Below are 13,546 nucleotides of genomic sequence, written 5' to 3'. Positions count from 1 at the left end.
TCTGTTGGAGCACAGAAAATGGCAGCCTTTTTACCCCCACCATGAAGATATTGTTCCCTAAAACTCTTGGGGTAGTAAGCGCTGTGGCAGGGGAAAGGAAGGGCAACTGTGGCCCTGCTGTCCAGGAGGAGTTAGCAGCATCAGTGGGGTGGACCGGGTGAAGTTGGGAAAGACAGCTCACTGGGAAGGTTTCTCCACATTTCTGGAAGGACTGTCACCAATGGTTTATGCAGTGGGTGCCAAAGCTTCCCCAGCCACAATGTAAGCAGCGCTGCTTCCAGGCCTTGATCTGCAACAGGACTCAACTGGGCAGCGCAGTTAAGCATGTATTGAGCTCGTCCTCACTCAGCAGAGTGCTGAAGCACATGTTGCAATCCTCAGAAAAGGTAAGTTTAAATATGTGGTTAAGAGTTAAACATTAGTCCTGTGGTTTTCTGACCTAGTGTCAGATTAGTTCACATTTGACTGATCAAAGCAGCAGCATCTGCCAGAAATTATCACATGATCTGGCCAACAGAGAGTAAGCAAGCAACACACTTACCTAATGGAGCTTCCGAATTTGTTCTTATCACACTACAAAAGTCTGTGATGGGCTGTTCTGCAAACCTCTTCTTCCAGTACAAGATGTATCTTTAAAAATAAGGGGGAGAGGATAAGTCAAAAAGGAAAGGCCAAAAAAGGTTTAATAAATAGTTGATCAGCTCTTGCTTTTTCTGTCCTCTAAAATCTTGAGTGCTTTATGTTTGTTTGTTTTTTTTTTTAATTCCTATCTCATTTTTTTCTTCCTTTAATCTATTTTTCCGATTCATTAAATGCATTTGGCTTCATTAAAACTGGGTTTAACTATCCTGTCAAAGCGAAGAACACAGTAAGACAGATTTGCATTAGGCTTTACATAAACACTGTGACCTATTCACATCTTCAGACAGAAGTGCCACTCAGATGCATCTTTACTGAAAAGACATACCACAGTGTACTCTCAAATTTCCAAAATATTGTGCTCTGTGTTCTGCAAGACACAGACAGGAATCTGAAACTAGGTAAAAACACCTACTTGTCAGAAGTGAGGTTTTGTCAGGTCTCCTGTGGAGTTCCAGTGAAAGCTGTAGCTTGGCAGACAACTATAAAGACAGAAAAATGAAGTCCCCCAAACACCGGGGGGTGGGACAGCAGACAGAATAAGGAAAGCCCTGAACATATCTTGAAGGTTTAACCCATCAACTACGGTTGTTTAAAAACATTCTTGTACTATCATTGCATTATAGCAGCATTAATAGACCCCAACTGTAATTAGGTTCCCACTGAACCAGAAGCTACTGTCTAACCAAGAAGAAATCATCACCTTCAATTATATGATGAAGGGAACCAAGCAGTCCTTGTGCTAATTATTCAGAATCTTACTATAAAAAAAATATATCTGAAAATACTTAAGTGCCTGCTTATATTTATACTTATGACTCATGGGCGTGATATAAATCATGTCAGAGTCACTAAGGTAAAGGCTAACTATTCAAAGACAGCTTCTTATTGACACGCCATCAAATTAGGAAAACAATTATAAAAAAACCCAGATATTATTACGAGGACATTTCTAAATAGTTGTAGATTTTAATACTTGTGCAATCTAAAAGTTTACTCATCACAGCTATCACATCCCCTGGCAGTTCGTATCACCTCTTTACCATCTATCTTACTATATAAGGACTTGGACTGCAGCAGCTAAGAAATCAGCACTTATTTGTTTCTGCTAACTCTGACATGGAGAGGATTAACCTCTGGTACAGCAGACAGCTAAGCGCAGTGAGGCCAGCATGCATGGCTGAAGCTCATTCAGAGGCATCATTAGATGTCAGTAAGTGAGAGGTGAGAGTTTTGTTGTCCCCCTGCCTACTCCACTCTTTATAATGCACAAAACAGTCTTGCTGCTACATAAAACAGCAAGTCTTCCAGAATAAGTCTTCCTCGAGCTTTTAGGACGTAAATGTGCAAATGACGGGATTTCAGGATGTCATTTAGTCTGTTCACTGCACTGAAATAAGTGAACACTGTTCAGACAAACTCACCTAACCATAACAGTCTGTGCCATGAAGCTTACTGTTAAGGGATTTCATATCATAAGACTTAACCCAAATAATCAACGAACAAATAAAGCCAACGTCTTGTCATACTTCCAGGGAGAGAGAAAGAGCGATCAGTGTCCATGAGTGATCATGTCCAGTCATGCAGTGGAAGCTTATTCCCCTTATCTCTTCCCCCCCCCCTAACGCCAGCTTATCTTTATTCTTCCAAGTTAAAAAACAAAATAAAAACTTCCATTAGCATTGCTCTTCTCTGTATTCTGCACTTCTTGTAGTTCTGTCAACAAATGTATGCCTAAGACTGATTGTAACTCATTGCTAAGTATAAAAAAATTCTATGCTTTCATAGCTGTTTCCCTGTATTTTACACACTTCAGTTTTACACCTCAGATTATACTTCCTTTTTTTGTACATACTGTTAGACTATTTCACTGATATGCAGTACCGCAAATAAGAGAAGGCACACTTCGAAGTAATAAATTGATCATTTCACATCCTGGGGCCACTTTCCATAAGATTTGTCTACCTTCCAATTGCATTAGCAGCAAAAAGAATCTAAACGAACATTTTCTTGAAAAGGTGATTTTAAAATACATTTCTATTAACACAGAATAATCTCCCAAAGCATACTTAAACCGGTGGTCCATGACTGAGCAGCTCCGATCCCTTTATTTATCTGAGGAAACTAGCATCATCTCCAAAGAACATTGCATTCTTGTTCTGCCTGCTTTCAGCATAAACCCAAACAAAAACAAGTATCGGCTTTCCATTTTAAGCAACGTTAAGCTCATACATCTGAATACGGATTTATATGGCTTACACTTCTCTTCCTAAATTTTATCTTAATATTTCTTTTTTTTTGCACCTTGATAGACACAAGTTATTGGCGTTGGCTGAGTAACTATTCACAAAATATACTTACCAGAAAACTCTTTTTAGTTCAGAAATTAGCCGGATAACATTTAAACACTGCAACAGAACTATTTACAAACTGGCAGGTATCGCCTAGCCTACTGCCTGGCCCATACATTGCTGTGTGTGAAAGCAAAATGCCAAGCAAGCGCCTTGTCTCTGAAGTTACAAGCCAGCTGGGGCCACGCCAGCTACTGGAGGAAGTAGAGAGAGGGAAAGCCAAACATGACCCTGCTGAGATGATCAATGACACAGCTGTAGGAGGAGTCACAGTTGTATGCAGATCACAGTATTGTAAAGTATAGTTAAGGATTAAATGTGATTTCTGTGGGGAAATACTGGCATCCTTAAAACAGGGCAAATTAATTTCAGCCCAGAATGTGAGAGATCCTGTAGTGAGCAGCTTCTGTGAGCAATACGCAGCTTTAGGACATTGTAGAGAGGTAGAAATAAATTTGTCCTATACAAATAAAACCCAAAATTGAGAGAGCTGATTGTCTAGAATGTGCTTTATGAAATTCCAGTTTGTACGCAACTTGCTGATTAGTGACAGGACCTGAGAAGTCTCTAGGATATGTCCAAGAATGTCTAACACGGGAATTATCCTGTATTCTAATATCAAGTTCCCTGGTTTCAGGAACATCTGGGGGCTGGGGAGTAGGAGAGGAATGGAAAACAGCCTTACAACCCAGCAACAAAAAACTCATCAAAAAAGTAATAAAAATCCTCCCACAACACTCCACAGCTTTTTAAAGCATTCTAATAAGATGATCTCTAGTTTTCTGAAGCTTTCTATAATATCTGCACTCATACATGCTCATTTCGAACAATATAACTCTTACCTTCTAAAATCTGCAACCAGTTTCACATCTGCTATGACGAGCTTGTGTTCAATAATCATGTGCTTCAGGAGCTGGTTTTCTTCTGCTAAGAGATAGCATTCTTTGCAGAAAATACAGGGCACATAGGGAGAACTTTCTACAGCAGCAGCACCACCTGGACTTTCTGGCAGAGACAGAGGCTCCAAAATACACTCTGTATCTAAAATAAATAAAAAGAAAAATTAATTTGGATTAAGTGAATAAATCTACATCACTTGGAGTACTTTTAGGCAGTACATGTAAAACCTGTTTTGTTGCCTCCCTGTTTTGTTGCATGGATCACTCCAGCAACAAGGTGCTTGGAAGTGAGTTGACTGCATTATTTCCGAGAAGGAAATAGGAGGTTAGCAGGGGACAGTTCTCAACCATCTGCTCCAACTGAACCTCCCGGCTGACACCAAGTCAGACAGACACAAGTGCTCTGCTTATTACTAAACCAAGTTTTATGGGAAACCTAATTTTCTTCCTCTCACTAACTAGTTTACCTGTTGATATGAACGAAGCTACCCTCTTTGTCATATTCCTCACACTATCAGGAAGGCTTTAGACTGTATAGCACAAACTGTTTTGTATGGTGATTTCTCATAATTATACTTTATTTATTGCACAGTACTTCTATCATTTTCTGATCGACTCTTGAAGGTCTGTATGCATTTGTCTTGCCTTTTTTTTCCCCATTAGCATCTCGCCTACTGTTCTGTGACAGAGGAAAAGACCATTGTTGATAAGGATTACTGCCACATGGAAGCTTACGCCCGCTGAAACACTTCCTAACTGTACAGATGTTGAGGAGGGGCCAGCCATGCCCCATGTGGAAAGGTCAATGACACGTGTTGGTACTATACTGCAGCGCTCAGGCACGGGTTGCTCAAATGACAGCACACCGAGGTGAGTCACCAGCTGATGTTCTCCATCAGGTTCGCTGCTGTTTGTAGTTCAACAGCTCAGTGCATTGCACAGAACTGCAGTAGTATTGCAAACAAGCAGACTGACACAGGGTTTATGTGCGTTCCCCCCTATTTAAACAATAGCAATGTAAATTCATAAGCTCTTTCACTGGTATAAATTAGTGTAATTCATTAAGAAGGACTGTGTGACCGACAGATTTCAGCAGCTGTCCCCATTAGCCTAACGAAATTCCAGTTGTCTGGAGATAAACCATGGTGTTCATTTTCCAAACAAATCATATCTCAGTCTTTAGTAAGGTTTATCTTGGAAGCCAAATACCAATTTCAGTATGTATCTTCAATTTTAGCTACATCAATTTTTGATAGCAAAAGGAAAATAAAAGCAAACACAAAAGGCTCCCCAATAGTTCCTGCACTCTGAGGATGAAAACTAAAAAGAAAACATCATGGGTCTCCTTGACTCTCGTGATATGAAGTTAACTTGTGTAGCAGAAGAGTAAACTCCATACTCCATGCCTCCAAATTCCTGCAGTGACATGAACACCTCTGTAAAGAAATGAAATCTCACAGAATCACAGAATGGCTGAGGTTGGAAGGCACCTCTGGAGCTCATCTGGTCCAATTCCCCTGCTCAAGTAGGGCCACCCAGAGCCAGCTGCCCAGGACCATGTCCACGTGGCTTTTCAGTATCTCCAAGGATGGAGACTCCACAGCCTCTCTGGGCAACCTGCGGCAGTGCTTAGTTACCCTCACAGTGAAAAAGGTGTTTCCTGATGTTCAGACAGAACCCCCTGGGTTTTGGTTTCTGAAGATATCTAAAGAATTAAGAAAAAGGCCTTCTCCCAAACCTATTATTTCGTCACACAGGCATTTTAAAATGAGTAAGGTTAAAGGTAGTTTAATTAACAATACTTATCAGATAGAAGAACCAATATATGACAATTTTCACCCACCAAAATTCACATATACATATTACACATTGGCAAACACACCAAACCTGATAACTTGATAACTTGTCCACATGGAAAATTTGAAAAATAATTTAAAAAAAATCATAGCCAGTTAGCTTTTTTCCCTAGGAAAATAAGCTAATGAAGCAGTGCTCCCCTCTATCCTCCACCTTTGAAATAACTGAAGAAGGGCTGCAGTTTCAGAGATGGACCTGGGAAGTTCCTAAAAGTTCTGTGAGAACTTTCAGATAAAGGTAAACGAAGAGGCACAGAGAGGGGAATGGGACTCTGCCATCCATCGCACACGCTGTTCAGCAGTGGCTGTCCAGCCAGCGTGGGCATGTAGCGCTCCAGAGCGGCCACAGGATTGTGCTGACAGCTGCCCAAAGTGGGTGCTGCAGGGGACATACTGGGAGCCACAGGTGGGAACGGGTATTAAAACCATAGCAAATATGGCTTCATCGGTTCCATGTTGCTCCTGGCACAACTTATCTGCCCCACACAGCGGTTCAGGATTTACTTATGACATTTGAAAAATAAAACTTCCCCGAAAGGCAGTTGTTGGCTGAAGACTGATGGTCAGAGTACACTAAACTCAGTTTATCCAATAAAACTAAACAGCATGGAGAGATGGCAGCACACAGCGCATGGCATTACCTACAGCAATACAACGGCTGCTGGCGATCTAACATTTTTCCTCTTATAATTTTACCTGCACTTCAGCACATTCCCTTCCTCCGGACATTTCTTTTTTAGACTGGCATTGTATAAATTGTTCCACTTTTTCCTACTTTAAGAAAAGCAGCTGCTACACTAAATGGCAGAGCAATCCTCAGGAAAGGGTCAGCTCTCCCAAGCAAAACTGATGTTACCTGCAAGATTCTAGGTTTGTGCGTTCTTACCACTCAGTATTAGTTTGTAGCCTGAAGATTCATTAAAACATGTTTACAGAGAAAAGTAGAGCAACTTAATTTCCTTTGCAATTGCTGACTCTCACTGATGCCAAGAGAACTAAGAAGATACTCTGTCAGCCAGTTCAGCTGTGCCCAGTAAGCAGCTACACTGCTTTTTGTTCATTTTTGGTTTAGGTCTCTTGGAATGACCTATTTAAACATGTAGGAGTCTAAATAAACAAGCGCCTATCTGCTTCAACAAACCAACTTTCAAAAAATAGGTGTGTATGGCAGGAACTGCTACTCAACGCTGACAAGGAGCTGAGACAGTAATTTAGCATGAGTACTCGGGAACAGCAATTGTTTGGGCTTGAAAAACAGAGCTGTTAATCTTTAATTGTAGTGGCAAGTTGCTGAAACGAATAAACTGGAGTGAAAATGTTTTTGCTGTTCAAATAGAGTAGCTAATACTAGAAGAGAATAACTTAAATATAGACTACTGGACCAGTTTGGCAACTGCATAAGCTTATGCAATTTATTTCAAAGGCACTTAAAGGAGGAGATGAGGGGAAAAACGAATCCATGAAAATATCTTTGTACTTATCTGCTGCAAAAAAACACTGGACGAGGGAATAAATGCACAGACCTGAACAAAGATGCACAGCCTTTAGCATAGCACTTAATGGGCTAACACGTAACACAAACATCAAAATAGTACAAATAAAGCTAAGCATATTATTGAAATCTCTGCAAAAGCAGCTAATTCTTATTCTATATTTGGAGCAGAGTGGCCACAGGTACTAAAGAAAAGCTGTTAGCTAAAGCACAGCTAAGGGCTAACAGGGAAATAAAAACACTCAGACTGAGTTCCCGGATTCCACCAAGACTCCCACATGCAGAGACACTTGAAAATGATGGAAAGGCTTTTATCTTAAAATTTCCACAATATTCTCTTAAAAGTCCACATGAGTGACTTCACAGGGTCAGATTAAACATCTGTCTAGTGCAAGTGCCCTGGCTGACAGTGGCAAGAAGCAATTACCTAGGGAGGTGTATAAAAATAGGACAAACAAACAGTAATCACACAAATAGCATAGTCTTCCAGAAATCTGAGGGCAGACAGTTTAAGTCACAGGCTATACGAGTACATCCGTTTAACAGCATTTTATGGTTTTGGTTTTTTTTTCTCTGCCGCACTGTTGGAAATTGTTGGTCTGTCAACACCTACTAAAATCTGTGAGAACCTTTCATGCTCTCCTAATGGTCCTTCACTCCTTGTCCTTGTCCAACTGTTGGCTTGTTCTACTCTACCCTTCTTCATGCGCTGGGGTGAGGGGTGGCTTGAAAACGCCCAAGAGAAGAAGAAAATGGATTTCTAAATCAGCACCATTTTCCCTCAGTCTCTTCTCTATTTCTTTTTCATTCCTAGAATCTTGCTTGTTTTTAGGATTATTGAATTAACCACTGAATCATCTTCAGTGATTTCAAAGTCTCAGAGAAGTTGTGAATCCGGTGTTAATGTACAAGACAGAGGACATATTCTTTGTGCTTGATCCCATGTGTGTTATTCTGCATTTGTTAACACTGAATAGCACCTTTTTTGTCCAGTTCACTCACATACCATGAGATTCTTCTGCAGCGCTTCAGTTGGCCCTCCCGCTTATCACTTGGGGGAAAAAGAAAAGTATTAACAGCAAAATTTATCACCTAACTCCCTTCCTATTTTTGTCTGTGGTGAACAGCACAGGGCCTAGGTCCCTATGAGAACAGAGCCCTATAAAATCCATCCATTAAGTTTCTGCCAAATCATCCTGTCACCACTGAGTTTTCCTCCTCTGCCTAACGGAAAAACAGCACGACTGTTATCCAAACAGATATCCCAAAGGCTTCACAGAAAGCCCACCGAACTCAGGAGCTAAGAAAATCCCCCTCTCATTCACAGAATTGACAGATGACACCATGTTGTTCAACCTTTAACTCAGAGCTAAAAAATGTCATTAGTAGAAAGGAGAGACTAGAGGAACATACTCTTTGAAAGAAAAGACTAAGAAGTACACTCAGTTCTTCAGGGGAAAATAAAATGGATACTTTGAAGACATTTGACAATAAGACGGTATGGAAAATGATGTGGATTACACAAATTACTTTCAAAACTAGAATACGCACTATTTTTTTGTTATAAGCAGCCATAGGATACCTAATGCAATGGAACCCTCATCCCTGCACAGGAACTCTACACACCATTACAACAGTGATAAAAGAAAATGAAAAAAAGGCTGCCTGATAGAGAAATTATGTGGCTGTATTTTATTTTAAGTGTTGTTATAATATAGACTAGTTAATCACAGTTAATGAAGCAACAGGCTCAGAATGGATTAATTTTCCTTACTGGAACATTTTTAGTTTCAAATACAATTGTTCTCAACTCAAAACTTAATGTTTGCACATTAAGTAAACGTTACACCCACACAGTTATAATACAGACTGTAGCAGTACACGCAATGTACTCTACCTGCACAATCACACATGCAATTATCACAAAGCAATATGCCGTGTAATTTTATGGCCAAGACAATAGATGCGAGTATCAGAAAGAAAAGGAAGGAAAGATTCAGCATTTGAAGGTGAGCTGTAAAAGGCAAAGTTCTCCGAGATACTTTAGCCAGCGTAACAGCTTGCTGCCACCAAGAAGTGGAGGGATGTCTTGTTATCCTGTCTTCCTCCACCTTATCCTACCACTCCTAACTGTCCGCTATTGCCCTTCTGCTTGTGTTGGCTCCTAGGCTTGCCCCATCCTTTGATGAATCGATTCAACTCTTTAACCAGACAGAACTACTCACTTCTTTCTTTTTGCTCAATAATGTTGAAAAGGCTCACAGAAGAGTCCACCAAGTGCAAGAGCCATCTAAGGAGTGCATGGTGAGAAGCAGCAAGATGAAACAGGACTTTCCTCTTCTCATCTCAGCTTCCTCCTCTCTTCTCAGCTTAACAGCCTCAGCTGTTCCTTGTAATTTTACCATAAGCAAGCCCTATAAAGTCTGCAAGGTTCCTTCAAAAGGCTTACACATAAAGGAAAAGAAAACACTAAGATTTTATCACTATGCTTCCTAAGAAGGACATCCAGCACTGGCTTCAGTTCTCAAAAGCTACTGTTGTCAGCGTAGGCATATGTAATGCACTAAATGCAGTAAGAGCTGTAGTGCTTAATTCTTCTTGGTGGCACATCTGAACCATATGCTCTGACTAGATCTGGGGACAAGTTGAACACTGCTGCATAAATTCATTCTCTAAACAGGAAGCGGAGATACTGGGGTTCAGATCAATGAAATAACCTCACTATTACAACTCCTAACTCACATGGCTTGGCCCTGGCATGGAACCTGCAGCCACGACCCATGTGCCAGAGCTCAGGGAGAGGCAGAGCCCTCCAGCAGGCAACCAGCAAGCCGAAGGAGGAACTCCCTAAATTAATCTGCAGGGAATGCTGAGGAGAGGGGCACTCATACCCTTCTTTCTGAAGCTTTGCCACCAGATAAAAAGGAATGAGAATCACGAGAGCAGAAGGAAAGGACATAATGTAAGTCCAAAGGCAAGGATTTTTATCTAGGGTGGAAGGAATCTAACTCATTTAAAAAAGATTAAGCATTTTGTTATCAGATGAAGAATGCTCTGAAAATTCAAGACTCCACATTGTCTGAGAAATGAAATGATGAAAGAGGAACTCACACCAATTGGCTTAAGACACATATTTACAGGCTTCGTGTCATTTTTTGCAGTTTATAGCACAGCAACAAGGCTTTAGGTTGAAGAGTGTATTATGTAAATATAGACATGCAGAGTATATATTTATAAGCCCACTGTTGGTAACACAAGGATAATGAAACAAAATAAGAACATCTGTTGGAATGTTAAGTGTCTTTCTAATTAAATCCAGTAGTTGAATGAATCAATTCATTACTAACAAGTCTGGTTTATTATCTCATTAATACAGCTGGTTAATATTATGAGGAGATTAGCACAAGAACTTGAAATGATCCTAAACCAAAAACGAACGCAACAAAGATACACCAGCAAATCAAGGAGTCTAAACAACGAGTAAAAGACTGAGGTTTTTAGACATGTAAAAACAAAGGGAAGAAAGAATGACAGGAAAACAAAAGACACCTAGCAAACCTGGCACTCCACACTAACAGCATAACAGATGCCGCCTGGAAAGCAGAAAAGCTGAGCACCCTCCCCCATGCTCACACTGATTACATGGCAAAAATGTTTAGTTATCAAAATGACCAAACCCCCCAGACATGGTACATTAGGGAGCCAAGCTGGATTCCTATAGGTAATTCTGCACAAACCAGTGCTGCATTTAAAACTCTTTGGGAAATGAGTACTTCTATAGCTTTGTCTAGTATTCAAGGTTTTTTTGAGCTATAATGAAAAAGAGTATCGAGACGCACGGGCTTGACACTTGAAATACACACATGACAGCTTCCCTGTTTTGCAGCCTTGGCACTGCAGCATCTATTTGTTGGCACAGCAGCATTCCCTAATTTGTGGTCATATTCTTGGAAGAGATTTTATACTGATTACAGGATTTTTCCTTTGTTTTCTAGAGTATGAAAGATGGATGACTAATGACTCGCCAAATAAACAGTATTCAAAAACAAAACTCAGAATAATAGAAATAAAACACCCTGTCATCATCTTCACCAGTACTACATGCAAATATGTTCCTTAGTGAAAGAAGAATCAACATACATAACAATTCCCGAGCTCCACGTATTAAAGCGCTCAAGTACTTCTATTAAGTTGAATTATCATTGAGTCTGAGTTCATGAGGAATTATTTAGGTATTACTTCTGCTTGTTAACATACTATGAACGATATTTAGTTAAAATGCCCATGTGCTCTAGGAGACAACATATCCTGTAGCTTCCCCCAAGATCAGTCAGTCTCAGCCGTGCCCGGTTTTTCATTGAATGCAAATGAGCACTTCAAAAGAATACTTAATCCTACAGCTAAACCTTGTCAGTTTTACAGAAACCTTACATATTCCGTAGCTTCCACTGTCTGGGAATATGAGAATTTTACTCCATTCAAATGACAGTTTTAAGAAAAGCTGTGAGTTACCAAATCCTAATATCTCAGGACAGAGTTTCTATAGAGCAGGTGTCTGCTGGGAGCTGGAACTAACAGAAATACAACTGTGCTTAATAGCCATATTTAACAGGGCTGCTCTGTCGGGGAGCTTAGGATGTTGCAGTTTCATTAGCATTAACAAGTGTTGCTATGGGTACCGGAGCACAGGCATCAGAATACGAGTGAATAGAAGGAGTGGGAAAGTGATTAATAAAAATGTGAAGTGTTGGAATTTTAATAAAAAAAAAAAAAGCAACGTGCTTGCCAATAAGATCATGTTTAAATAATAGACTACATTATTGCCCAGTTTACCAGCAGGTATATGCCACTGCTTGCCATCTTTCTGCTTGAGCCCAGGCAAACCCCTACCTCAACAAAAATAAAGACCAGAGCAAATCCACTGTTCTCGCATTGGGCGGGACACACATGCACACACACACACACACGAAAGGGACCCTAATAAGTATTCATAACAATATTTAAGTGATGATGTTAATATGCAATTTATAAATATTTAACACGTTACAGACAGGTTCTGTGCAAGCTCAGCGCCACATAATTACCTCATTCCTGGGTAAATGGCATGGACTTACACTAGCGTAACTAAATGTGGGGTTTGATATGTTGGTCAGAAACATGCAACAATATTTATCTACTTCAGAATGAAATTTTGAATAATTTTATTACATCCTTTACAGTTACTCTGACTTCTTACAACTGTTGTTAAGCAAAACTAGTACCATTTCTGTTTACAGAACACCTAAAGGGTGAGATGGTATAGCATTGCAGAAGCATCTGTGTCATACTCAAAATACAAAGCCAATTCCTACTCTTACCAAACTAGGAAAACATGTCTTACCCTAATTACTAAACAAATGCATGTTTACCCTTTTTTCCCCCACCTCCCCTGTCCAAAAGTTGAAATTAAAAAATGCACACTAATTCCCACAAGTGACAACCCATGTGATGAGTTATAGCAGAACTTCTGCTTTGCTGTTTCATTAAGAAGAGTTTGGACTCTACTTACAGCAGGTATTTCTTTGATTTTAGCAACATCTTCAAAATATCTCCCAAGCCCTAACATGTCCACTGTCATCCACTTTTGCCAGTCAATAAATTCTTACCGATTCCTTTGGAGGTGCCTTAGGATTTACTCGTGTTACTTCCCTCAGCCACGGGTGCTGCTTTGGGCTCGCAGGACAGATTGTGCCCACGGTACGCAGTTTTTCATTACTCCCAAAAACGTTCTCTAGTTTCAGCACATTGGTCTTCCACACCTGTAGCTACACCTTCCTTTCTAACCCCCCTCTGCCCACTCCCCCAGGGTGCCCTTACCAGAGTCTTCCTCCTATGAACACCTTTAGTGCTCAGATCTCCTCATGGGTGTGACAGGAATCAGGAAATCAAGTTCAGTTTAATTACATTATGCAATTTTCCATAAAACTTATTTCCTTCTACCCCTCCCTCCGTTTGCTGCCCACTCCCCAAAAGCCCGGCAGTTCAGAGGTGGCATGCATACGAGTTACAGCACCAGACACCAATCTCTCTTCATGCCCCTGGTCTCTCCTTCCAAGAACACTTGTCTTTACCTTTGTCATACAATGTCCCCAAAGCTTTTTCTTTCCTGAATTTTGGCTTTGGATACAGTTTTCCTTGCAATCTCTGTGGTTAGTTTTACAAACGTTTATTTGTGCAAACATTTTGCTTACGTGAACAATCTTTCTTACTCAGTTCAGGGGGATATTTGACTTGTTATTCACCTCAATGTATTTGCAAGAAGAGAAATGT

General features: G+C 40.3%; 1 protein-coding gene across 4 annotated transcripts in view; it reads right to left on the bottom strand.

Moving 5' to 3' along the window:
- Positions 1–13,546, bottom strand: part of ZNF277 (zinc finger protein 277) — a 66,501-nt gene that overhangs the window by 39,489 nt on the left and 13,466 nt on the right. For all 4 annotated transcript variants that reach the window (XR_010069524.1, XR_010069525.1, XR_010069526.1 and 1 more), the window contains exons 2-3: positions 3,833–4,031; positions 542–630 (exon numbers count right to left, since the gene is read on the bottom strand). Coding sequence is in view for 1 of the 4 variants with exons in the window: in XM_063323185.1 (XP_063179255.1) it covers positions 542–630; positions 3,833–4,031 (288 nt within the window). In the remaining 3 variants the exon portion in view is untranslated. The remainder of the gene's footprint in view (positions 1–541; positions 631–3,832; positions 4,032–13,546) is intronic.

Source organism: Chroicocephalus ridibundus, chromosome 1 (genome assembly GCF_963924245.1).
Source record: "Chroicocephalus ridibundus chromosome 1, bChrRid1.1, whole genome shotgun sequence".
Taxonomy (NCBI): domain Eukaryota; kingdom Metazoa; phylum Chordata; class Aves; order Charadriiformes; family Laridae; genus Chroicocephalus; species Chroicocephalus ridibundus.
Note: the sequence above shows the minus strand (reverse complement) of the source record. Positions and strands in the feature narration are given on the sequence as shown.